The 25,571-nt window shown below is 42.2% G+C and overlaps 1 protein-coding gene across 1 annotated transcript in view; it reads right to left on the bottom strand.

Annotated features, from left to right (window-relative positions):
* LOC125460531 (nuclear receptor subfamily 2 group C member 2-like) overlaps positions 1-25,571 on the bottom strand; it is a 186,514-nt gene that overhangs the window by 30,014 nt on the left and 130,929 nt on the right. Inside the window, exons 12-13 of the mRNA XM_059649547.1 lie at positions 8,888-9,027; positions 4,883-4,984 (exon numbers count right to left, since the gene is read on the bottom strand). Coding sequence (XP_059505530.1) covers positions 4,883-4,984; positions 8,888-9,027 — 242 coding nt within the window. The remainder of the gene's footprint in view (positions 1-4,882; positions 4,985-8,887; positions 9,028-25,571) is intronic.

Below are 25,571 nucleotides of genomic sequence, written 5' to 3'. Positions count from 1 at the left end.
GACCCAGGTCTGATCCCAGCCTTAGGTGACTGTGTGAGGTTTGCACATTCTCTCTGGGTCTGCGTGGGTTTCTGTCGGGAGCTCCACCCCTAGTTGGTCTTGAGGAGGTGGGGGGAGCTGTCTTCTTGAACTACTGCAGTCCACATACTGCAGGCAGACTCACTATGCCTTAAGGAGGAGAATTTCAAGATTTTGACCAACGGACACTGAAAGAACAGTGTTATACTTCAGAGTCAGGATGATAACTGGCATTTTTTTCTGCTCATGGATTATGGATATCACTGGGAGGCGGGGGGGGAGGGGGGGGGGGGGGGAAGAGAGAAAGCTTCTTGCTATCCACTAGTCACTTGCAGTATTCCTAGTCTCTGAACAGCTCTTGCAGCCTCTGCAGTTATGTGACGAGTTTAGTTGAGCTTCTGGTCAATGGTAACTGCAGGTTGTTGATAGTGGGGGATTCAGTAATAAATAGCAAGTGTTTAAATGAAAAATTATTTGAGTTGTTAATATACTGTTGAACAGCACTTGTATTGTAGGATGGTGAATCAGGAAATTACAGGCACACATAATAAGGGTTATTCATATTCATAGGAGTTCTTAATCCTCATGTAAACTGTACAAACCAGAGACACTGCTGCCTCTCAGCACAGGGACCCAGGATCATTTTCAGCCTTGGGTGATTGTCTGTTAGTAGTTTACATGTTCTCCAGTGTCTGCATGTGTTTCCTCTGCAGGTTCCAGTTTCCTACCACAGTCCAAAGATGTGCAGGTTAGGTGGCTTTGCCATACTAAACTGTCCCATTGGACCCAGGATTGTGCAAGATTGGTGGATTAGTCGTGTAATTAATGCTCTTCAAACGATCAATACAGACATGGGCCAAATGGCTTCTTTACACACAAAAGGGATTCTATGATTGTAGTGATAGTGTGACAAATAATTGAAGGCATTATATTAATATTGATTTTAGGTTTGCTTAATGGATATAAATAAAGAGTTTGAAGAAATGAGACTGTCAGGCTGTGACTAGTGTGGTACAGCAATGATCAGTGTTCAGAAGTCAGCTATTTACAATCTGTATTAATGATTTAGGTGAGTGACAGAGCATATCTGGGCTTGCTGACACAAAATGTTAGGTGGAAACATTAGCAGTTAAGTGTACATGGAGAGACAGCAAAGGGATACAGACAGTGCTCAGGAACTAAGGTTCCTGCAAACCAGGGCTTTGGAGCTCAAGAGTTTGGGAGCACTATGGAATAGTGATGAAGTTCATAGTATCATGGACAGTATGTATACAGAGGCGTTCACATGACCGGCAAGGATTCTATAGTCAAAGGAAATGGGGGGGGTCACCAGGCCGAGTAAGAACACTGTAAAACCAACATAGCACTTTGGATACTGTTTGCGGTGTATAGCCTCTCTCAGAAAAGTTGCAATGGCCAAATTTATTGCACCATAATTGGCTTTGTTGTGAATTAATAAAGAGGTGGTGTTGGGTGTCCTGAAAAACACTGAGGTACATAAGTTGCCAGGGCCTGATGAGATTAATCCCAGGATACTGAGAGAGGCAAGGGAGGATATTGCTGGGCCTTGAAAAAATCTTTGTATCTTCTTTAGCCACAGGTAAGGTTCCGGAATTCTGTGTTCCATATTCCAGAATTCTGCAGAATAGCTAATGCTGTTCCTTTGTTTAAGGAGACCAATAGGGATAATCCAGAAGATTAGAGGCCGATAAGCCTTACATCAGTGATAGGGAAATTAATGGAGAAGATTCATAGAGCCAGGATTTACTTGCATTTGGACTTATTAGGGATAGTCAGCAAGGTTTTGTACAAGGGAGGTCTTTGTCTTGTGTTTTTTTGAGGAAGTGATGAAGATGATTGAGGGTAGGGCAGTAGATGTTGTTTATATGGACTTTACGAAAGCTTTTGACAAGATCCCTCATGGTAGGCTAGTCCAGAAAACTAAGTCCCCTGTGATCCATGGTGAGCTAGTAAGTTGGATACAAAGTGGCTTTGTCATACAGGATAGTTGAGCTTTCTCAGCTCGAGGTCTGTTGACTAGTGTTCTGCAAGGATCTGTGCTCAGACCTTTGTTTGTAATTTTTATAAATAACTTGAATGAAAATGTAGGTGGCCTGATTATTACACTTTCAGATGACGTGAAAATCGGTGGGGTTGTGGACTGTGGAGAAAGTTGTCAAAAGATACAGCAGGACACAGGCCAGTGGAAAGTTGGGCAGAGAAGTAACAGATGGAGTTTAATCCAGATAAGTCTGAGGTGAGTCATTTTGTGAGCTCAAACGCAAGAGGGAAGCATGCTGTAAATAGCAAGATCCTGAAGAGCACTGATTTACAGTGGGATCTTGGGATCAAATACAGAGGAGAAAGGGTACAGAGGAGATTTACTAGGATGTTGCCTGGTATGGAGGGAAGGTCTTACGAGGAAAGGCTGAGGGACTTGAGGCTGTTTTCATTAGAGAGAAGAAGGTTGAGAGGTGACTTAATCGAAACCTATAAAATAATCAGAGGGTTGGATAGGGAGAGCCTTTTTCCTAGGATGGTGACGGCGAGCACGAGGGGGCACAGCTTTAAATTGAGGAGTGAAAGATATAGGACAGATGTCAGAGGTAGTTTCTTTACTCAGTAGTAAGGGAATGGAACGCTTTGCCTGCAACGGTAGTAGATTTGCCAACTTTAGGTACGTTTAAATCATCATTGGACATGCATATGGATATTCATGGCATAGTGTAGGTTAGATGGGCTTAAGATCGGTATGACAGGTCGGCACAACATCGAGGGCTGAAGGGCCTGTACTGTGCTGTAATGTTCTATGTTTTATGTTCTAAAACATGACAGGTTAGACAGAGGAACTTGATCAGCGCAGGCTTGGAGGGCCGAAGGGCCTGTTCCTGAGCTGTAAGTTTCTTTGTTTTAAGGTGAGAGGAAGCAAGTTTAAAGGAGATGTGCAAGGCATGTTTCTGCACAGAAGGTGCTGCCAGGAGAGGTATTAGAAGCAGATACGCTAGTAATGTTTTAATGACATTTAGTTAGATGCGTGGACAGGCAGAGAACAGAGGGATATGGTTTAGAATGGCATCATGGTCACCACGGACATGATGAGTCTGTTCCTGCGCTGTACTATTCTATGTTTAGCGGATGGAATATATTGGAATTCTAAAAGGCATTTGATAAGGTACCACACATGAGGCTAGTAATAAAGTAAAAGCCTAAGTGCTGGGGAAGTATGTTAGGATTGTTACCTAATAGAAGGCCCAGAGTTGGAATTCGAGAGGCCATTTTCAGGACGACAGCCTGTAACTAGTAGATCAGTGTTCAGCCACAATTATTTATAGTATCTATTAATGACTTGACTGAGGAAAAATAATATATGATCGCCAAATTTTTGGGTGACAAAAACAGATGGGATGACACAAAGAGTAAGAGAGATATGGACAGGTTAAGTGAGTGGACAAAACCTTGGCAAATGGAAATGTGAGGTGATCTAATTTGGCATGAAAAGTAGAGGAGCTGAACATTATTTAAATGGAAAAAGACTGCAGAAAGCTACACCACAGAAGGATTTAGGAATCCTGATCCATGAATCTCAAAAACTAGCATACAAATTCAGTCAGTTATTATGAAAAGCAAATAGAATGCTGACCTTTACTTCAAATGGGATGGAACACAAAAATTAGGAAGTCTTGCTAAAATTGTACAAGGCACTAAACAGACCATAGCTGGAATACAGTGAACATTTCTGTCCCCCTTACCCAAGGAGACGTATTGGTGGCAGGCCAGAAAAGGCTTACTAGGTTGATACCAGGTAAGGAATGGCTTTCTTTAAAGAAGAGGTTGAGTAGGTTGGGTCTGTACTCACTCACTATAGTTTAAGAAAGTAGTTTTGAAACATACAAGCCTTTCAGGGGGTTTGACAGGGTAGTTGTGGACAGGCTAAGTTCAGGGTCAGAGGGTGCCTTCTCAAAGTAAGGGGTCACCCCAGTTAGGACAGATGAGGAAGGACTTCTTCTCCTAGAAGAGAGTAGATCTGTAAAATTATTTACTGCCGAGGAGCTACTGAGGCAGAGATAGATACATTTTCAATCAATGAAGAAACCGAGGATTCTTTGGAAAAGGCAGATAAATGGATTTCAGGATTATCCGATCAGGCACAATCTCATGGAATGGTGTAGCAGATATGATGGGCTGAATGGGCTACTTCTGCTCCTACATCTTATGGTTTTGTTAATTGTAGTCCTTGTGTATTTTACAGGATATAATAAGGCCAGCTGGAGTACTGAATGCAATTTTGGTTTCTTTAAAAGAACACTTTCCCCAGAAAGACAGAGTACAATAAGATCACTTCCTGGGATGAGGATCCATGACTGTCCAGGGATATGCAGGCTAGCTGGATGAGCCATAGTAAATGTGGGGTTATGTGGATAGGGTCGGGGGCCAGGTGGGATGCTCTTCCAAGAATTGGTCTGATTCGATGGTCTGAATGGCCTCTTTGCACACTGTAGGATTTCTGTGATTCTCTTATGGGACAGTACCTCCTACCTCTATGTGAACCTACAGCCTCCAGTTTCTGCACACCTTCCCATGGATAAAGGGGCTAAAACTCTGAGATTCAGTCTCTGCATTCAGGGTATATTCTGGTTGTAAATGCGCTGCACTCTGTATACAGGGTTTCCTGAAGTTACCGAATAATACAACATGGAAACAGGCCCTTCGGCCCAAACTCTATTGGTTATTCTCTCTCAACAAGCAGAGATGTTAGATATGTTTACAAATGAGCACAGTCAAAGCAGAACAAGGTGAAGACTGAACTGAAATCAGAATACAGGGACTTGGGGTGGAATGTGAGGTTCCAGTGGATGTCAGGTACCTGCAACAGCCCCTGAACGTCCCTCTGTCTGCTTCCTCTCATTGGGATCCTCCAATGGGGTCACCACATCGTCTGGGGAACCTGGCTCCACACTGGGGTAACCTGCAGTTTATATAAAATCATCGTCAGTTATTATAACGGAAAACCAGCTTCCAATTTATGCTTCAACTCTGGCTTAAGGAGACAGACTGGGAAACAGAATGCCAGGATACATTTTGATCTCCATTTCCTGACAGATGGAGACACTACGCCGCAAGCTCTGCCCCACAAAAGTGACAGATCCACTTTTTCCACTGCTTCCCTCAAAGGCGTGGAATACTCTAATTGCCTCCCGAAAACTCCAGGAGGAGGAAATGGTCTGTTCCATTTCTCCCTCCCCACCAGTAGCTTGACTCTGGATTATAAAAATCATTTTCAAAGAGCCCAGGGCTGCTGCTTGCTGCCACCATTAAAGGCTCAGGGCAGTTTGGCATCTTTAACACTGCATTTCTATAGCTCCTCAGGCGCAGTGTCCCAACTAATGTCAAGGGAACACAGCTAAAGGGCATTTTAGGACTGGTAACCAAAAGTTTAGTTATTTAGGTTTTAAACAGCATTCAAGTGAGGAGAGACACAGAGGGTTAGAGGGGAAATTTACAGTTCAGGACCTCAGCACCCTACCGACGGTGGAAATATTGGAATTGGAAATGCTCAAGAAGCCAAAATGGAGGAACCCATATCTCAGAAGCAGAAAGGGATTTGAAAACAAGGATGAAAATTTTAAAATGGGTATTAGGTTAAATGGAAGCTGCTATACACGAGTGAACATTGTACTGATAGGTGAATGGGACTTAGAGCAAGTTGGAATTTCTGGATGAGGTGAAGTTTACAGAAGATGGCAGGACACTAGGAAGCTTAAATGAATAGAGGGATCTTGGGGTGTCATCCACAGATCACTGAAAGTGACAGACAAGTTGATAGGTCAGTTCAGAACACATATGGGACTGTGGCCTTTATCAGTTATGGCATAGATTATCAGGGCAGCAATATTATGTTGGAGCTGCACAGAACTTTAGTTAGACCACAGCTCAAGTGCTGTGTGCTGCTTTGGTCGCCACACTACAGTAAAGACAAGATTGTGGTGGAGAGAGTGCAGAGGAGATTCACTAGGGTATTACCTGGAATGAAAAGCCTCAGTTATGGTGAGAAACTAGATAGGCTGTGATTGTTTTCTCTGAGCAGAGAATAGTGAGAGATGTTTGATTGAGGTATAGTCTTCCCTATGGTAAACATATCTAAGACCAGAAGGCATAAGTTTAAGGTGAGGGAAAAGTGGCTTAGATGTGAAAACTAATTTTTTCACCCAGAGGGTGGTAGAAATATGGAATGGGTTGCCTGAGAGGGTGGCAGAGGCAGATACTCTCCCCACATTTCAGCAGCATCTGGATGAGTACTTGCATGTCAGGGCATAGTAGGCTATGGACCAAGTGCAGGTAAATGGGGTTAATGTAACTTGGTGTTTGTTAGTCAGCCTGTACAAGGTTGGCTGAAAGGCCTGTTTCTCTGCTGTATGGCTATGACTATGAACTCTAAGTTCCATCTCCCTCAACTCTCCCACTCTAAGTTATCAAACTCCTTCTCTGACATCCAGTATTAAATAAGAAATATTCTCCAATTAAATATTGAGAAGATCAAAGCCACTATCTCTGGGTTATGCTCCAAAACTCCATTTCAGAGCCATCAACTCCCTACCTCACCCCAAGGCTGATCCATTCTCTTCATAGCCTGGGTGTCATAACTAACCCCAGTGGAGTTTCTGCTCACATGTGCACTCCATCACTAAGATCATCTACTTCCAGCTCAGGAATAATGTTCCAACTCAGCTCGTCAGCTACTTAAACCCAAATACCTTTGTTACCTCCAGACTCAACTATTCAAAAAATCTCCTGGCTTGTTCAACATGCAGTACTGATTGTAAAGTTTAGCTAAAGCTCTCTGCTGCCCCTTCAATCTAACTCTCACCAACTCCTATTGCCTCTGTGCTTGCTTGACCTACAAATGGCTGTCCCTGCGCTGTTCCCAATTAAGTAATGCCTTGGTTATAAAATTAACATTTTCTTTTCCAATTCGCTCAATTACCTCACCTTCCTTATCTCTAAGCTACTCCAAAGCAAGTTGCGTAGAAAATACCTATGAGTTTCTCCTATAACTGCCAGGATGATTACTGTCGATGGTGGGGAGGGAGAGATATTACACAAGGGGGAAGAGCGGGTTAGTACTGCCGGGGAGTTTTGGCTGAATCCAGCAGGGGGAGGGGTATCTTGCCAGGTTGCATACTGTCAGTGAGGGTTGGATGGGGTGTATTGCCTGGGTGAATACACAATAAGTATGTGTCAGTTTCTGAGCATATCCATTCCCCCCGGAAACACCCTGTATGACCAGTTGAGACCTCACTGCGGGCCAGAGTGCATTTTCCTTACATAAATCCCCCAAAAAGACATGTTGCACATTCTCCCTCTGCATCACAGCAGCTGATTGTCCGAGGGTGCAAATCTTGAAAATCTTGATGAAATTCAAAGACATTCCTCCTATGTCACACCTTTTTAGCAGCCTCTGCAGAGAGGGAATGAAAAAGTAAGCTCACCTTTCAGGTCTGCACCCTTTCATTGTAGAGAGTTATTAGAAAGGTCATCAAATGTTCAAGATATGTTAGACATATCCTTTATTCATTAACAGGATGAGTGCATCACTGGCTAGGCAGCATTTATTGCTCAGAGGGCAGTTCAGAGACAACCACAGTGCTATGGGTCTGGAGTCACATGTAGGCCAGACCAAGTAAGGATGGCAGTTTCCTTCCCTGAAGGACATTAGTGAGCTAGGTGGGCTTTTCTGACAATCAACAATAGATTCATGGTCATCATTAGATTCTATTGAATTCAAATTCCACCATCTGCTGAGGCAGGATTTGAACCTGGGTTTCTGGATTAATAGTCCAGCCATAATACCACTAGCCATTCCGTAAAAATATATATGTATAATATATATTCAAAAAGTATACCATTGATTTATAGTAGACAGATCGTGCTAATGCTTGCCAAAACCTCCTGACAAAATATAGCCATCAGGTGAAGTAACATTTGAGTTATATTAATTGGACCAGGCTGTGTCTATAAACACCTCTTCCAATTTTAAATTTCTACATTTCCTTCACAAAAATACATCCACATATGAAGTGGAAAATGGTGTGCTGCTGAAGGCATAACTAAAGCCTGAAAAATTTGAAGTGATTTGGGCAATGGAAGTTTATGAATTACTTATCTGCACAAGGAAGCATCATCTGCTTTCTCTGTCTTTCCCTTCAACTCAGTCTTTTTTTGTCCCAAATCATTCTCCAATTCTTTCTTTCTTTGTCGACCTGGCATTTTCCCTACATTTCTCAACACTTTCTCTCTTTTTTTGTTGACTATCACCCTTCACAACATGTTTGTCCTCGTGTCCAGCTACCACTGTCCCACAAGCTCAGTTTCACTCTCTCCACAACAGTAATTTTCTGACTCATTTTTTTCCTTCTTAATCTTAGTGTCTCTGTTTTTGTTTTCTCTGCATCATTTACTCCCTCCTCAATAACAGCCTTTTCCTATCTCCATCATCTCAACCTAAGGAGAGGTGGCAGCTCTGGGTCTGGCACCTGGTTCCCAACACTACACACTCCCACTGGAGCCCAGCATCAACGATTTTTGCAGGAGGGAAAATGTCAGTGTGACTGGAGACTTCTGTGAATGACCCATGATTTTGATCAGGAGATTCCCCCTGCTTAAGACAGCCATCCTAAATTAATACTTCTAGGTCGTGTACCTGGGATTCCACGGACCCTGGGTGTCACATGGTGGCTCAACACAACTCTTGGCTACAACACTCCAAGTCAGAATTCAGCCTGATCGATTCTGGCCTTCATCTGACTGAGCTCAGGAAGTACTCTTGTAAATTGGAGCTCATGCTATTGGTTCTGACAGTGCTGGCACTTACCTTGCTGCAGGCCACTCTGCAGGTGGTTTACAATCGCAGTGAGGATAGTAGAGAGATTCATGACCTGAGAACACTGTGCCAGGGCCAAAGTGAACAGCTCATTCCAGCAGGCTCGCACCAGGCTGGTGTTACAATCCTGACTGAAATACACAACACATTCAAATTAAAATTCTGCGTGCGCGCACACACACACACTCTCAACAAACCCCCACATGCTGCCCTCATTTTTGTTTAAACAAACTATGGTTTATCACTTTATTCTGGTAGTGACCAGTGGTGTGCCACAAGGACCTGTGCTGGGTCCACTGCTTTTCGTATCATTATATAAATGATTTGTATGTGAATATAGGAGAAGTGGTTACTAAGTTTGCAGATGACACCAAAATTGGTGGTGTCATGGACTGCCAAGCTGGTTACCTCCGAGTACAATGGGATCTTGATTAAATGGGCCACGAAGTGGCAGATGGAGTTTAATTTAGATAAATGTGTGGTGTGGCATTTTAGTAAGGTAAATCAGGGCAGGACTTGTATACCAAATGGTAAGGCCCTGGGGAGCATTGCCAATCAAAGAGATTTTGGAGTGAAGATTCACAGTTCCTCAAAGTAGACAGAATAGTGAAGGCAGTGCTTGGTATGCTTGGTATGCCTTTATTGGTCAGTGCATCGAGCATTGGAGTTGGGAGGTCATGCTGTGGTTGTACACGACATTGGTTAGGGCATCTTGGAATACTTCTTTCCAGTCTGGCCTCCCAGCTACAGGAAAGATGTTGTTAAACTTAAAAGGGTTCAGAAAAGATTTACAAAGACGTTGCCAGGCTTGGAAGGTTTGTGCTATAGGGAGAGGCTGGACAGATTGAGGTTATTTTCTCTGGTGTGTTAGAGGCTGAGGGGTGACCTCATGTAAGTTTATAAAATCATGAGAGTCATAGATAAAGTGAATAGCCAAGGTCTTATCCCCAGAGTAGGGGAGTCCAAAACTAGTGAGCATAGGCTTAAGGTGACAGGGAAAAGATTTAAAAGGGATTTAAGGGGCAACCTTTTTATGCAGAGGGTGGTGCATGTATGGAACAAGCTGCCAGAGGAAGTGGTGGACACTTGTACAATTACAACATTTAAAAGGCATCTGGATGGGTATATGAATTGGAAAGGTTGAATGGGTTACGGGCAAAAGGTGGAATAGGACTAGATTAATTTAGGAAATCTGGCTGGTATGAACAAATTGAACTCTAGCATCTGTTTCCATGCTATACATCCCTGTGACTCTAGGGCTGGTCTTCTATTTGCATATTTAAGTGAATGAATCAGTAGTCAGTGAGACTAGTTGACATGTTCTGCAAACTACAACCTCATTTAAAAACCAGATAAACTAAATGCTCAAACATTATTGCACAAACTTCATTTAAACCTCCCTTTCAGAGAGTTAGTATATATCACCAAGACTCCTTCAACAGCACCATCCAAATCCATGAACATGGCAAAAGCAGCAGGTACATGGTGATAATAAAATGTGAGGCTGGATGAACACAGCAGGCCAAGCAGCATCTCAGGAGCACAAAAGCTGACGTTTCGGGCCTAGACCCTTCATCAGAGATGAAGGGTCTAGGCCCGAAACGTCAGCTTTTGTGCTCCTGAGATGCTGCTTGGCCTGCTGTGTTCATCCAGCCTCACATTTTATTATCTTGGAATCTCCAGCATCTGCAGTTCCCATTATCTCAGGTACATGGTGACATTGTCATTCCTCTCCAAGTTACTCCCCATCTTACCTTGCAAAGATATCGCTGTTTCTTCACTGTCACTGGATCAAAATCCTGGATCTCCCTTCCTAACAGCATTGTGGATATTCTCACACCCCATGGATCAGTGGTTCAAGAAAATAGCGCAATAGCACCTTCTCCAGGGCAATTAGGGGTGGGCAATAAATGCTGGCCCAGCTAGCAATGCACACTTCTCATGTGTGAAAACAAAGAAGCAAAATGCTAGTCCTTTGCAATACTTTATATTCCAACCCTACTTAAAAAAAAATTAAAATGTAAAATTGCACATGTACATAATTTCCCAGAAAGAATATGACCTAAATTAATATGAACAATAATAAAAAATTAACGGCCGGGTTGCCTATTTGTTTATCTATAACTCTGTCAAAATATATAAATCTAAATTACTAAAATAATTTATATGTATATAAGCCTTTTCCTTAGCAGCACTACACCTTGATTGAAAGCATTATCATTTGACAAGACATAAAGAACAAGTTTCTCTTCTTTCCCACAGACTTTCTGACATTGATTATCTTCATCATCCATCAGCAGAACAGCATTGCCTCAACATTTGAGTTAACCTTGAACTGTAAATTGGAATACCAACTACATTTATTGGTTGGGTATAGCATGAGACATTCAGTGATTGGTCTTAATTAGCAATCCTGACTCACTGTTCTGCTGGCAGATTCTGTCATGCCAGCAAATCTTCTGCATATTTTTGAATTTCACTTTGGGCCACGGAAAGAATTTGGATGATGGTAGAATTATTATCATGTTATTTTTGTCAAGTTTCCTCTTTCGAGCAAATAATTTTCATGACCCTGACAGAGTCTCTCTCCAATCTTCACGATATGTAGATGCAACTTGTATCTTTATTAAAAAAAACTGCATTCAGCTGATCACACATTCCTCCTTAACAACACAATGGCTTCTCATCAGGATCTTCGAACTATCATGGAACTACATTTAATGCCTGATATGTCATGATTCATCTTCACTGTGGCAATGTTTGTGTTCATCTTACTTTGCTAACCTTATCAGACTTAATCAAACTAAATCTCATCCAAGGAGTGTGTTTGAACACTAACTTGTGAGGCAGGAAGACTACTGTGAACCTTGGCAATTTTTAGGAAGAGAACAGTAAATTGTCTAGCCTGTGACAATGAGAAATGTGAAAATAATAAGTAACTGTCTAGCTTAACACCCAAAGAGTACTTTTTCAAAATTCATTTTGGGGAATGGTGTTGCTGGCTGGGTCAGCATTTATTGCCCATTCCTAGTTGCCCTTGAGGTGGTGGTGGTGTGGTTGAGCCACCTCTTGAACCACTACAGTCTATGTGCTCTAGTTTGACCCACAATGGCATTAGGGAGGGAATTCCAGGACTTTGACCCAGCGTCACTGAAGGAAGGCAATATATTTCCAAGTCAGAATGGTAAGTGACTTGTAGGGGAACCTGGTGGTAGGTATTCCCATGTGTCTGCTGTCCTTATCTTTCTAGATGGAATTGGTCATAGGTTCGGAAGGTCTGGTCCAGGGATCTCTGGTGAATTTCTGCTGCGCATCTTGTAGACAGTGCACAGCTGCTTCTGAGCAATGATGATAGGGACAGTGGATGCTTATGGATTTGGCGCCAACTCTCCTTCTGCAAGAATCTCTTCACTATCTGTCCTTTTTTTTTGCAGCACCAGTTGATGCTGTCTCATATGGTGCTATTAAAATATGTTTGACTCACTTAATTACTAAAAATATTTCAACCAGCTCTGCAATGTTGCTGTCTACTTCTGTATAGCAATAATAGTTCCTTTTTATTACAACCATCTCCATGTTTTCTTAGCGAAATTTCTTCAACAGTTTTTCTCTAAACCTTATGACTCTTAAGCAACATAATTGACACAGCCTTGATTTACATTCAGCTCATTTCTAAGTGCGAGATATTCCTGCAATTTTGCGTAATCTCAATTTTTAGGCCAATTGTTCATAACATCATTGAGCACTTTACTGAACGAAATATTCTTTCTCTTCTAATGTCTCTACCAATCACAGGAGTATCACTTCTGTGAATTAAATCACAAGTGTGTCAGTTGCTAAAATTGTATCAGTCTTCACTGGAAATCAAGATCACCAGCATTTGAATTATCTGCTGACTTATAAGATTTGATCTTGTCCGGATGTATAATTTTATAATTTGGTCTCCTTTGATCAAAGATGATTTTGTGCTTTCTCAGATTTCTCTGCTATCTCAAGCCTTCTCTTGCTGTCAGATGTATTCTTATTCATTATACTGTAAATAACTCAGCCTACTTTAACTGTAATTTCTTCAGCTAATTCCTTTGCATAATAAAACTTAATTCTCTCCAATCGCTATCAATGAAAAGTAGTAGGATGGACATAGAGACATTTGAACAAGGATCAAGATCAGGCCATTCAGTTCCTCAAGCTTGTTCTGCCATTTAATAAGATCATGTTGATTTATTATAATATGCCCCTTGCCTCACAGAACACTGTTATTCAAATAACCAGTAACCAATAATAACAAAAAACTAATTTTTTCACAGCAGTTTTCAAAAGGGAATGTGACATATGGACTTTTTGTCTTCTCCATCTGAGCATTCAACAATACAGCAATGATAAAAGTTGTGAACGTTTGACTTTCTACTGTAGGCTCTAAAATTACATCCACAGCCCTATTAGTCTAATTTCTATTTACTATTTTCCTTGATCTGTGATGGAGTATGATTCTTAATCTTCCTGCTGAACACCTTCATCAACTTCCTTTTCCAAGTCTATCCCATACACCATTTGAAGACTTCCCAGTACCTGAACTAGCTTTATCTCTACTACTATCCAAAGTATGGAACATTATTGTTTTCTCTGCTCCTTTACGCTTCTGGCTGTAACCAACTTTCTAACAGACATGGTATTTTGAGTAAAAATGACAGTGTCTAAAGTGTTTGTAGCTTCTACGGCAATAGTCGCATCTAATTTTCCAACTCAGACTGGGACCTTGATGGCTATGGCCTGGATTTTGCTGAAACCTTGTAAACACCAACCCACCCACAGCTAGCTCAGAAAAGGTAATCATCTTTCTTTCCCATTTCCAGGACACCGATCTCATCATAGACTTCCTTCCATATCGATTTATTCCCTTTCCTCAAAACCATAGTTTGGCCTTTATTGCTCTTTAGGCCTCCTACCAATGTCTTGCTAAAGTTGATTTCTAAATTTGTACCCAGAGTGAGAATGTAATCTGTATATCAGTGTTGATATATATGAGAAAATCAGAGAGCTAGTAATAAGCTCCTGTGTTATCTTTGAATTACTAACAGCATCACAGTCCAGACCCTTCAGTCCAACCAGTCCATGCCAACCATGTTCACAAGTTTAACTAGTTAACTTGTGAACAATCTTGAGTCAAAACACACCACCGCTTCCCCCCCCCCTGCCCCCGCCACCCCACCTGGCCTTTTAAACAATGTAACTGTACCTGCCTGTAGGGGTGGCCTGTACCTGGCTATGTAAGGTGACTTGTACCTGACCAGACACAGCAGCCCATACCTGCTTATGAGATAGACAGAAACTAAAGCCTGCTCACACAGTGAAACACAACGGTATATTTGAGCCGAACTGCTAGATGGTCAGGAAAAGAATGCTGTACGTTCCCATCTGAGACAGTCTGATAAAAGGATACCTTAGGACAGATAAATTACCAATTCTAGCTTTATTAATACAAGGATGATTGTCCAAGTAAATGAATAACAATAGGTCCTTAAGCAGCTGAAAGGATAACAGTTAAAGTTATTTCGTAGCAAATAGTTGCCTCTTTGAAGCTACCAGCAATATTAAGTAGTTTCTAGCTAAAAATGCTCTAATCATAGAAGTTGGTTTCAATACATAACCAGAATACAAGCCATAAAAATCATTTAAGCTTCGATGTGAAGGTTAGCTAGTCTATGGAGATGCCTTCTCATGTCCTAAACAAGACTGATTCGCTCTCAACCCATAAATTATGAAATGCTGACAGTAGTTGTATAACGTTACACTTTTAATTAACTTTATAACAGAAGCAAACCCTACTGCAATCAGTTAAAACTAACTGACTTTATTTTTAGATTACGTAATTGAGAGTGGGAAAATTAAATGGAGTGACTGAACATGATAAAAGACACCATCAAAATACAATGGGTAATAGAATTTGAGTCGTCCTTACAGATAGACCAGCATAAAGATCCAAAGGAGTAAAGCCATTAAACTTCCAGAATGTGAATGAATAGGATGCAAAGAAAGGTATCAAGTCCTAAAGTTTACAATGTCGAGCTAATACCATAAGATCATGGGAACCTGTAACCATACTTAGGATTGCTCACATTAAAATAGGTGTTCCGTAGGATTGGGCATTTGGACGAAGGAGAAGGACTCTGAATACACTGCGTTTGAGTATTGTAACAATGTATAAAAATGCTGTATTTTTTTATAAAAGCAGAGGGTGTGTCATTGATCTATTCTCCAAAGGTAGATTCGGGGAAGATCCTTTGACCCTCTCCCTGCAGAGACAGATTTCTGCTTGAATAAATGTCTTCCACTTGCTTGAATTCTGCCTGCCTCTTAAGTTTATGTCCCTGGTTGGGGAAAAACACTCCTAACACTGCATCCTTCACTTCCTCTGACAGTTCACTCCACGCACAAACCACTGTCTATATGAACAGGTTGCCCCATACATTCTTTTAAATCTTTCTCCTCTCACCTTAATGTGTCCCTAGTTTTGAACTCCCCCCCCCCCCCCCAACTTAGGGAAAAGATGCCAGTCCATTCATCTTGTCTAAGCCACTCATGATTTTATCAACCTCAGTAAGGCCAGCCCTCAACCTTTCACGCTCCAGTGAACAAAGTCCCAGCTTTTCCAACCTATTTTATATCTTAACCCTCCACTCTCAGCATGATCTTGGTAAATTTGCTTTGAACCTGCTCCAGTTTCATAATATCCTTCCTACAACAGGGTGACCAGTACTCCAGAACAGGCCTCACCAATGTTCTGTACAACCTCAACATATGTCCTAACTCCTACCATCAAGGTCTGAGCAATAAAAGCAAGTATGCTAAATGCCTTCATAACCAGCCTGTCTTCTGATGATGCAAATTTCAAAGAATTATGTACCTGAATGCCCAGGTGTCTCTGTTCAACAATTCCAGCCAGGGCCCTAACGTTAATTGTATAAGTCCTGCTTTTGTTTGTTTTACCAAAATGTAATATCTTGCATTTATCCAAATTAAACTCCATCTGCCACTCGTCAGCCCATTGACCCAATTGATGAAGATCTCTTTGTAATCTTAGAAAACATTCTTCACTGTCCAATTTTGGTAACATCAGCAAACTTACTAACCATGCCTCCCAAATTTTCCATCCAAATCAATTATAAATGACAGACAGAAGTGGACCTGGTATCGATCCCTGTGGAACACAGCTGGTCACAGGCCTCCAGTCCAAAAAACAGCCTCTGTCTCCTCCTATTATGTTAATTTTGTATCCAATTGGCAAGCTCATACTGAGTCCTATGTGATCTAACTTTACTAAATCATCTACCATACAGAACCTTATCAAAGGCTTAACTAAAGTCCAAGTAAATACCACCTCCCATTCTTCCCTCATCAATTCTTTTGGGTTATTTCCTGAGGGGGAAAAAAAACACTCTCGTTTGAGAGACATGATTTAGAACAGAGAACATAGAACATTACAGCACAGTACAGGCCCTTCGGCCCTCAATGTTGCGCCAACCTGTCATACCAATCTGAAACCCATCTAACCTATACTATTCAATGTACGCCCATATGTTTGACCAATGACGACTTAAATGTACCTAAAGGTGGCGAATGTACTACCGTTGCAGGTAAGGTGTTCATACCCTTACTACTCTCTGAGTAAAGAAACTACCTCTGACATCTGTCCTATGTCTTTCACTCCTCAATTTAAAGCTATGCCCCCTCGTGCTTGCCATCACCATCCTAGGAAAAAGGCTCTCCCTATCCACCCTATCTAATTAACAGCCCTGTCAACGTGGGTGGCAACTTTCAAGGATCTGTGTACATGGACACCGAGATCTCTCTGCTCATCTACACTACTAAGAATCTTACCATTAGCCCAGTGCTTTGCCTTCCGGTTACTCCTACCAAAGTGCATCACCTCACACTTGTCCGCATTAAACTCCATTTGCCACCTCTCAGCCCAGCTCTGCAGCTTATCTATGTCTCTCTAACCTACAACACCCTTTGTCATTATCCACAACTCTACCGACCTTCGTGTCGTCTGCAAATTTACTAACCCATCCTTCTACGCCCTCATCCAGGTCGTTTATAAAAATGACGAACAGCAGTGGACCCAACACCGACCCTTGCGGTACACCACTAGTAACTGGACTCCAGGATGAACATTTCCCATCAACCACCACCCTCTGTCTTCTTTTCAGAAAGCCAATTTCTGATCCAAACTGCTATATCTCCCACAATCCTATTCCTCCGCATTTTGTACAATAGCCTATTGTGGGGAACCTTATTGAACGCCTTGCTGAAATCCATATACACCACATCAACCGGTTTACACTCATCTACCTGTTTGGTCACCACCTTTAAAGAACTCCAGGTTTGTGAGGCACGACCTACCCTTCAAAACCATGCTGACTATCCTTAATCAAATTATTCTTTTCTAGATGATTATAAATCCTATCCCTTATAACCTTTTCCAATACTTTACCAACAACTGAAGTAAGGTTCACTGGTCTATAATTACCAGGGTTGTCTCTACTCCCCTTCTTAAACAGGGGAACCACATTTGCTATCCTCCAGCCTTCTAGCACTATTCCTGTAGACAATGACGAGTTAAAGATCAATGCCAAAGGCTCAGCAATCTCCTCCCTGGCTTCCCAGAGGATCCTAGGATAAATCTCATCCGGCCCAGGGGACTTATCTATTTTCACACTCTGTAGGATTTCTAATACCTCTTCCCTGTGAACCTCAATCCCATCTAGTCTAGTAGCCTGTATCTCTGTATTCTCCTTGACCAACATTGTCGTTTTCTAGAGTGAATACTGTCAAAATATTCATTTAGCGCTTTCCCCTATCTCCTCTGATTCCACACAACTTCCCACCACTAGCCTTGATTGGCCCTCATCTTACTCTCATCATTCTTTTATTCCTTCAATACCTCTAGAAAGCCTTAGGGTTTACCCTGATCCTATTCGCCAACAACTTCTCATGTCTCATCCTGGCTCTTCTGAGCTCCCTTTAGGTCTTTCCTGGCTACCTGTAACCCTCAAGTGCCCTAACTGAGCCTTCACAGCTCATCCTAACATAAGCCGCCTTCTTCCTCTTGACCAGAGATTCCGCTTCCTTCGTAAACCACTGCTCCCGTGCTCTACAGCTTCCTCCTTGCCTGACAGGTACATACTTATCTAGGACACACAGGAGCTTTTCCTTTGAATAAGCTCCACATTTTTAATGTGCCCATCCCCTGCAGTTTCTTTCCCTGTCCTATGCTCCCTAAATCTTGCCTAATCTCATCGTAATTGCCTTTCCCTAGCTATAACTCTTGCCCAGTGGTATACACCTATCCCTTTCCATCACTAAAGTAAACATAACAGAATTGTGATCGCTATCACCAAAGTGCTCACCCACTTCCAAATCTAACACCTGGCCAAGCTCATTACCCAGTACCAAATCTAATGTGGCTTCGCCCCTTGTTGGCCTGTCTACATACTGTCAGGAAGCCCTCCTGCACACACTGGACAAAAACTGACCCATCTATAGTACTCGAACTATAGTGTTCCCAGTCAATATTTGGAAAGTTGAAGTCCCCCGTGACAACTACCCTGTCTCTCTCTCACTCCTATCGAGAATCATCTTTGCTATCCTTTCCTCTACACATCTGGAACTATTTGGAGGCCTGTAGAAAACTCCCAACAGGGTGACCTCTCCTTTCCTGTTTCTAACCTCAGCCCATACTACCTCAGTTGACAAGTCCCCAAACATCCTTTCTGCAACTGTAATACTGTCCTTGCACTTTCTCTTGCACAAAACCATGCTATCTCTGCGCATTTCTTTCCCTCCAAATGCATGTAAATCCTATCTTTCGGAATAACCTCTAACAATTTACCCAGCACCAATGTTAGACTTGAGTCTATGGTTCAGAGGCTTCTCCTTGCATCCTTTCTTAAATAAAGGCACAACACCAGCCGCACGCAGTCCTCTGGCACGTCACTTGTAGTTTTAGATAATAAAAATATCTCTGCCCCAGCAATTTCTTCCCTAACATCTGTCAACATCAAGCGGTACAAGATCAGGTCCTGGAGATTTTTCCATTTTTATGTTTTCTAAGACCTCCAGCACTTCTTCATCTTAATGCTTCCAGTTTTCAAAATAACAATATTTATTTGCCTGAGATCTTTAGCCTCCACTTTAGTGTGTGGAATGAACTGCCAGAGAAAGTGGTGGATGCAGGTACAGTTGTACAACATTTAAAGACATTTGGAAGAGCACATGAATAGGAGAGGTTTGAAGAGATATGGACCTAATGCAGGCAGGTGGGACTAGTTTAGTTTGGGAATACAGACAAGTACAGACTAGTTTGACTGAAGGGTCTATTTCCATACTGTCTGGCTCTCTGTTCCCCATTAAGCTTTTCATGCCTCTGCTCTGCTTCCACTTCCTGTTTTTAATCTCTCTACCCCTCTCTGTCACACAACACAGCCTTTTTAGGAATGTAAAAACAGCACTCAGCCATTCATCGCCCCATACTCCCCTATTATCCAGTTGAGTTGTGCCTGTTCTCTGGCCTATGTCCATGAATCTCCATGGATATCTACCCAGTTAATCCCTTAGTGAATGACAATCTATCTGCACTGATTGAAGGTGACTGACCTGAAAAGTAAACTGTTTCGCTCACCATAAATATTGCTACTTACATCCAGTGCCTTCAGTGTTTACAACAATCCATCTTGATAACAGGGTGGTGTGCGTGCCTGTGTCACGTGTCACGTGTTGGGTAATTGTTTAGATAATTAAAAGGCCAATGATCCTAGCCACTTGTTCAGAGCAGGAGCAACGGCCACCTATGCAGGGAGTGACCCTCCAAAATGGTGCTCAGGCAACTGTGAACTGTGGCCACTTTTCACTTCAAAAATTTTAAACAAACAGCGAGAACACAGCCCAGGCTGGAGGCATTTTCTCTCTGCCTTTCCTACAAAAGGAGGCTGCAGTGCTTTTTGAGCTTCTCTAGCTTCAACGTTGCACCCAACATTCTTTCTTAAAAAGCTAGTGTATTGTCTGGTCACTGATTTGGTAAATTCAAAATCCATGTCAGGTCTGTCTTCCCAATATGGTGTGGACCCAGGATCTGATTGCTCTCTCATTGGGGTCCCAATCCATAAAAAGTCCTGCAGCAGATCAGATTTGTTGGAAGCAGGCTTTCAGATTTCCAATGGTGGAATTTGAACACAAGTCCCCAGTACATTAGCCTGAGGTTCTAGATTTCCAGTCCAGTGACATTACTCCACCACATACTACAAGTTTAAGAGACAATGAATGAAACATACAGTAAATGTCAGTGAGTGACAGTAGGGTGAGGAGTGTTGGATGAATTGTGATATGGAAATAGGGATGACCAGCAGAGGGATGGGGAAAAATAAAAAAGTAAGGGCATAAAGTTAAGGGACAGCAGGAGACAGTTTGATAGGAACCAGAATGGGTAGACAATGAGCAAATGAATAAAATTTTTTGTGAAGACCTTGTTCTTGGCTTCACCCATTTACAACATGGCACTCCTTTTAAGTCTAGTTTCCATATTCTGGACTCAAAACAAAGGAAAGAGTCTTGGTTTATCCACTCCATTAGATCCTTGCATTATTTCCTTCCCTTCATGTTTTCTTTCTTTATTCAAGTTCCTTTTTACCCTCATGTTTCCTTTTTCTAGTTACCCTTGAATGTCTTGTTTCCTCGATCTACTTCCCCACATTTTCTGTTTCTTTTTACTGTTTTTCTCGCCTTTTGCTTCTCCTGAATTCCTTGTCTTCGACTTTGTTTTGTTTCATTGCCTTCCAGCCCTCCATTTCACATTAACATTCTTCAAGCAATTTCCAGGTACAGTTGCCCCAACCTTTCTGAGGCATCTATTTCTAACACTCTTCCATCTGTTCAATGGCATTTTGACCATCAATTTTTTGAAGAAAAAATTTAAATTCATTTGCAGGATGTGGGTGTTGCTGGCTGGCCAGCATTTTTTGCACATCCCTAGTTGCCCCTTGAGAAGGCGGTGATAAGCTGCCTTCTTGAACCGCTGCAATCGTCCTGCTGTCGGTTGACCTACAATGCCCTTAGGGAGGGAATTTCAGGATTTTAACCCAGCGACAGTGAAGCAATGGCAATATTGCCATCAGGATGGGGAGTAACTTAGAGGGAGCTTGGAGATGGTGGTGTTCCCATGTATCTGCTGCCCCTCCCTTCTATATGGAGGTGGTCGTGGATTTGGAAGGTGCTGTTTGAGGATCTTTGGTGAACTGCTGCAGTGCATCTTGTAGATAGTAGCAGCAGTATGTACTGAGTGTCGGTGAGGGAGGGAGCGAATGCTTGTGGATGTGGTGTCAGTCAAGTGGGCTGCTTTGTCCTGGATGGTGTCAAGCTTCTTGTGTGCTCTTGGGTGTGTCTGTGTGAGAGGGTGGAAGTGTTTTTGGGGCTGCATTCATCCAGGCAAGTGGGGAGTATTCCACCACACTCCTGACTTGTGCCTTTATAAATGGTGGACAGAATCTGGCAGTCAGGAGATGAGTTACTCGCCACAGTATTCCTAGCCTCTGACCTGTTCTTGCAGCAAACATGTTTATGTGGCAAGTCCAGTTGAGGTTCTAGTCAATGATAACCTCCAGGTTGCAGAGAGTGAGGGATTCATGATCGTAGCATCATTGAATGTCAAGGGGTGGTGGACATGTTATTGGTGATGGTCACAGCCTGACACTTGTACAGCACAAATGTTACTTGTCATTTTGTCAGCCTAAGCCTGGATGTTGTCCAGATCTTGTTGTATTTGTATTTGAACATGGACTGCTTCAGTATCTGAGGAGTCATGAATGGGGTTGAATATGATTGCAATCATTGGTGAACATCCCACCTCTGACCTTATGATGGAGGGCAGGTCATTGATGAAACATCTGAAGCTGGCTGGGTCAGGACCCTGAGGAGCTCCTGCAGAGAAGTCCTGGAGCTAAAATGGCCGACCTCCAACAACCAGAGAACTTGCCCTGATACTCACTGATTCCAGTTTTGACAAGGCTTCTTGATGCCACACTCATCGAATGCAGCCTTGATATTAAGGGCAGTCACTCCCACCTCACCTCTAGAATTCAGCTCTTTTGTCCATGTTTGAATCAAGGCTGTAACAAGTTCAGGAGCTGAATGGCCCTGGAGGTACCCAAAGTGGACGTCACCGAGCAGGTTATTGTCACAGTCCAGCCACTCTGGTTCTCATCTACTCTCACAGAACATTACTCCTTACTCTTCTTCTTCCCCATCCTTTTGCTGTTTACCCCTATTTCCACATTACAATTCAGCCAATAGTCTTCACCCAGTCATATTTACTGCCAATTTCATTCACTGGCCCCTAAATTTGTAGGAGGCAGTGAGTAATGTCACTGGACTGGAATCCAAAACCCCAGGCCAATGTACTGCATACTTGATTTCAAACCCCAGCATGGCAGGTGGTGAAATGTGAACTGAAGAAATGAATAGAATTAAACGGTGACCACTGTTTGATTGTCATAAACGCCTTTTTCTGGTTCTTTTGTGAAAGACTAATACTATGTGTGACTCCAGAACCACAGAAATATGGGTGACTCTTAACCACCCTCTGCGTAAAATAACATTGGGCAATAAATGCTGACCTAACCATCATTTCCCACATCCTGCGAATGAATTTTAAAAAGTGCTCCTAATTGTTTGATTTCTTTCTTTATCAAATGTCTGCAGTATCAATGCAGGTATTTCTTGAGTTGGCTGATGCTGTGCTTCAACCCCAGGTTTTAACAAAATCTTTGAACCCCACAGTTCGGGATTTGACAGCTTTCTCCATTGTCTTTTGTCTTTCAGTTTTAATGTGTCATGAACAAAGGAGTTACAATGTTATGAATTCCTGTTTCTAAAAAAAACTGGCCTCTAACGAGACCACAAGGAGGTAAAGTAATGGCTGCTATAAGTCACCGATACAACTGCGAGTGGTAAGTGGATTACAAAGAGAAATACACAGACCAAAAAAATATTCAAAATGCAGAAATGAGCAAACAGACAACAAAGCTGTGACAATTCAAGCTTTGGATAGAAACAACAGATGGAGGAAGAATATCAAAGAGGCTCAGCGCAAGTGACTTCTGTGCTTTGTGAACCCTTGGCTCCTCAAAATTAATGTTCCACCAGTTTGAGCTTTGAACTGTATAAAGAAAACTGGCAAAGAACTACCAGTGTGTAGAACTCCATGGGGAGGGCTTTGAGAATCTTTCAGAGTGGGAGTTTTAATTAAGGGAGGATAAAGAAAACAACAGATATACTGATGCTAAGTGCTGTTCTGTTTAAGGAAGCCAGGCAGTGCAAAAGTGTCAAAACCTAAACCTAGAATCACAAAATCCCTGCAGTGTGGAGGCAGGTATTTGACCCATTGAGTCCACATTGACCCTCTGACCAGCATCCCACCCAAACCTACCTTCCTACCCTATCCCTGTAATCCTGCATTTCCAGTGGCCAATCCACTTAACCTGCTCACCTTTGGACTGTGGGAAGAAACCGGAGCACCTGGAGGAAACCCATGCAGGCACGGGAGAATGTGCAAAATCCAAACAGTCACCTGAAGGTGGAATTGAACCCGGGTCTCTGGCGCTGTGAGACAGCAGGAGTAACCACTGAGCTAGTGGGGGGAAAAAAACCCTTCCCTCTCTCCCATAAATGGGCTGTGCTGCTGCTGTACTTGTATAAGAAAAATATGTACTGTCAGACTACAGAAGTCATCATAGCTGCTGGCTCTGACCTCAAGTATTAATCCCTTTGCTTTAGCAGCAAAGAACTCAAGTAATGGGCCCCAGTAGCATACCACAAAGACTTCTTTGCACTTTAAAGCTTGAAGATTTGTAGCTCGGGTTGTGGATGAGGTTGTAGACATGCTTGCTGAGCTGGTGGGTTTAGTTGCAATCATTTCATTACCCTGCTAGGTGACATCATGGTTATCTCTTTGTCCTCACCTTCAAAAGTAACTTTGTCATTAAAAACTAACCTTTAATCTGTTTAAACAAAAACTTGACTGTTGGTCTGCTTTAAACTGAATCATTAAAATTAAAAGGCATCTACAGAAGCTTAATGGCCTGTTCATTAACCACATGGCGGACACATCTGGAGCTTGTGACAAACATTTGAACCAAAAATTCCATGATGAAAGTTTAGAGCACACAACTGAACTGTCCTGATCATCTTTAAATTCAGGATCATAGTCATAGAGTCATACAGCATGGAAACAGGCCTTTTGGTCCAACCAGTCCATACCAAACGTAATCCCAAACTAAACTAGTCCCATCTGCTGTCTCATGGCCCATATACCTCCAAACCTTTCGTATTCATGATCTTATCCAAATAACAATCTAGAAGTCGTAATTGTACCCACATCCACCACTTCCTCAAAAGTTCATTCCCTACGTGAAGCAGCCTCTGTGTTTAAAAAGAAAATTGCCACTCATGTCTTTCTTAAATCTCTCTCCCATCACCTTAAGAATGTGTCCCCTAGTCTTGGGCTTCCGCATTCTATAGAGAAATTTTACTCATGTGATCCTTTAATTTGCTTTTTCAGGAGAGGCACATTTAATTCTGCAGTTCTTGCTTTGTCAAATAAAATTCTCCAGTTGTTTCAAGAACTTTGTTAAGGCTACAGGAACATAACATAAGAAACACGAGTAGAACATTTAGCCCTTCAAACCTGCACTGTTATTCAATGAGATCTTCTGGAAGAACATAACACTATATGAAACAGGAACAAATAGGCAGTTTGGCCCCTCGAGCCTATTCTGCCATTCAGTAGGATCCTGACAGATCTGACAACTCATATCCACTTTCCTGCCTTTGCCCATAATCTTTTATTTCCCTACTGATCAATAATCTGTCGGTCTCAGCCTTAACTATACGCAAGGACTCTGCCCCCACAGCTCTCTGCGGCAAGGAGTTCCAAAGAGTCTCAATGTTCTGACAGAAGAAATTCATCCCCCCCATCTCACTCTTAAATTGGCACCCCTTTATTCTGAGATTGTCCACTGACGAGAATCATCCTCCCAGCATTTACCCTGTCAAGCCTCTTAATAATTCTATACATTTCAATGTGATCACCTCTCATTTTTCGAATCTCCAGTGAGCAATTCCCAAGCTGTTTAACCCAACCTGTTTAACCATTGCTCCTAATACAACCCCTCACTATACCACAAATCATCCTTGTGAACCTTCTCTGGGCTGCCTCCAATGGAATGATAACTTTCCTTTCACAGCACCATTTTCTTGCACTTCTGACCTCCTGATGTTGTCAATATGTACATAGTAATACATGGAAGAATCCTTTATGCTTTGTTAACCAACAACTTCATCAACAGATGCCTATTAAACAGACAACAACTGGAGGACACAGTGCACCCTAAAACACACTGGCCACACTGCCCTACATAGAGAACACATCAGAACAGGGACGCAGCATCTGAGTGAAATGGGAGGCACTGACTGAGTGAAATGATGAGACTTCTACAACCACTAGGAATCATGGCAGCACACAAGCCCAGAGCCACTCTACGACAAACACTCACAAGGATTAAAGACACCATTCCTACAACAACCAAAGTAGTTTAAAATATACCATTCAACGACTGCCACAAAC

The sequence above is a fragment of the Stegostoma tigrinum genome, chromosome 11, assembly GCF_030684315.1.
Source record: "Stegostoma tigrinum isolate sSteTig4 chromosome 11, sSteTig4.hap1, whole genome shotgun sequence".
In the NCBI taxonomy this organism is placed as follows: Eukaryota; Metazoa; Chordata; class Chondrichthyes; order Orectolobiformes; family Stegostomatidae; genus Stegostoma; species Stegostoma tigrinum.
The sequence above is the reverse complement of the archived record's forward strand: the minus strand, read 5'-3'. Positions and strand labels throughout refer to the sequence as shown.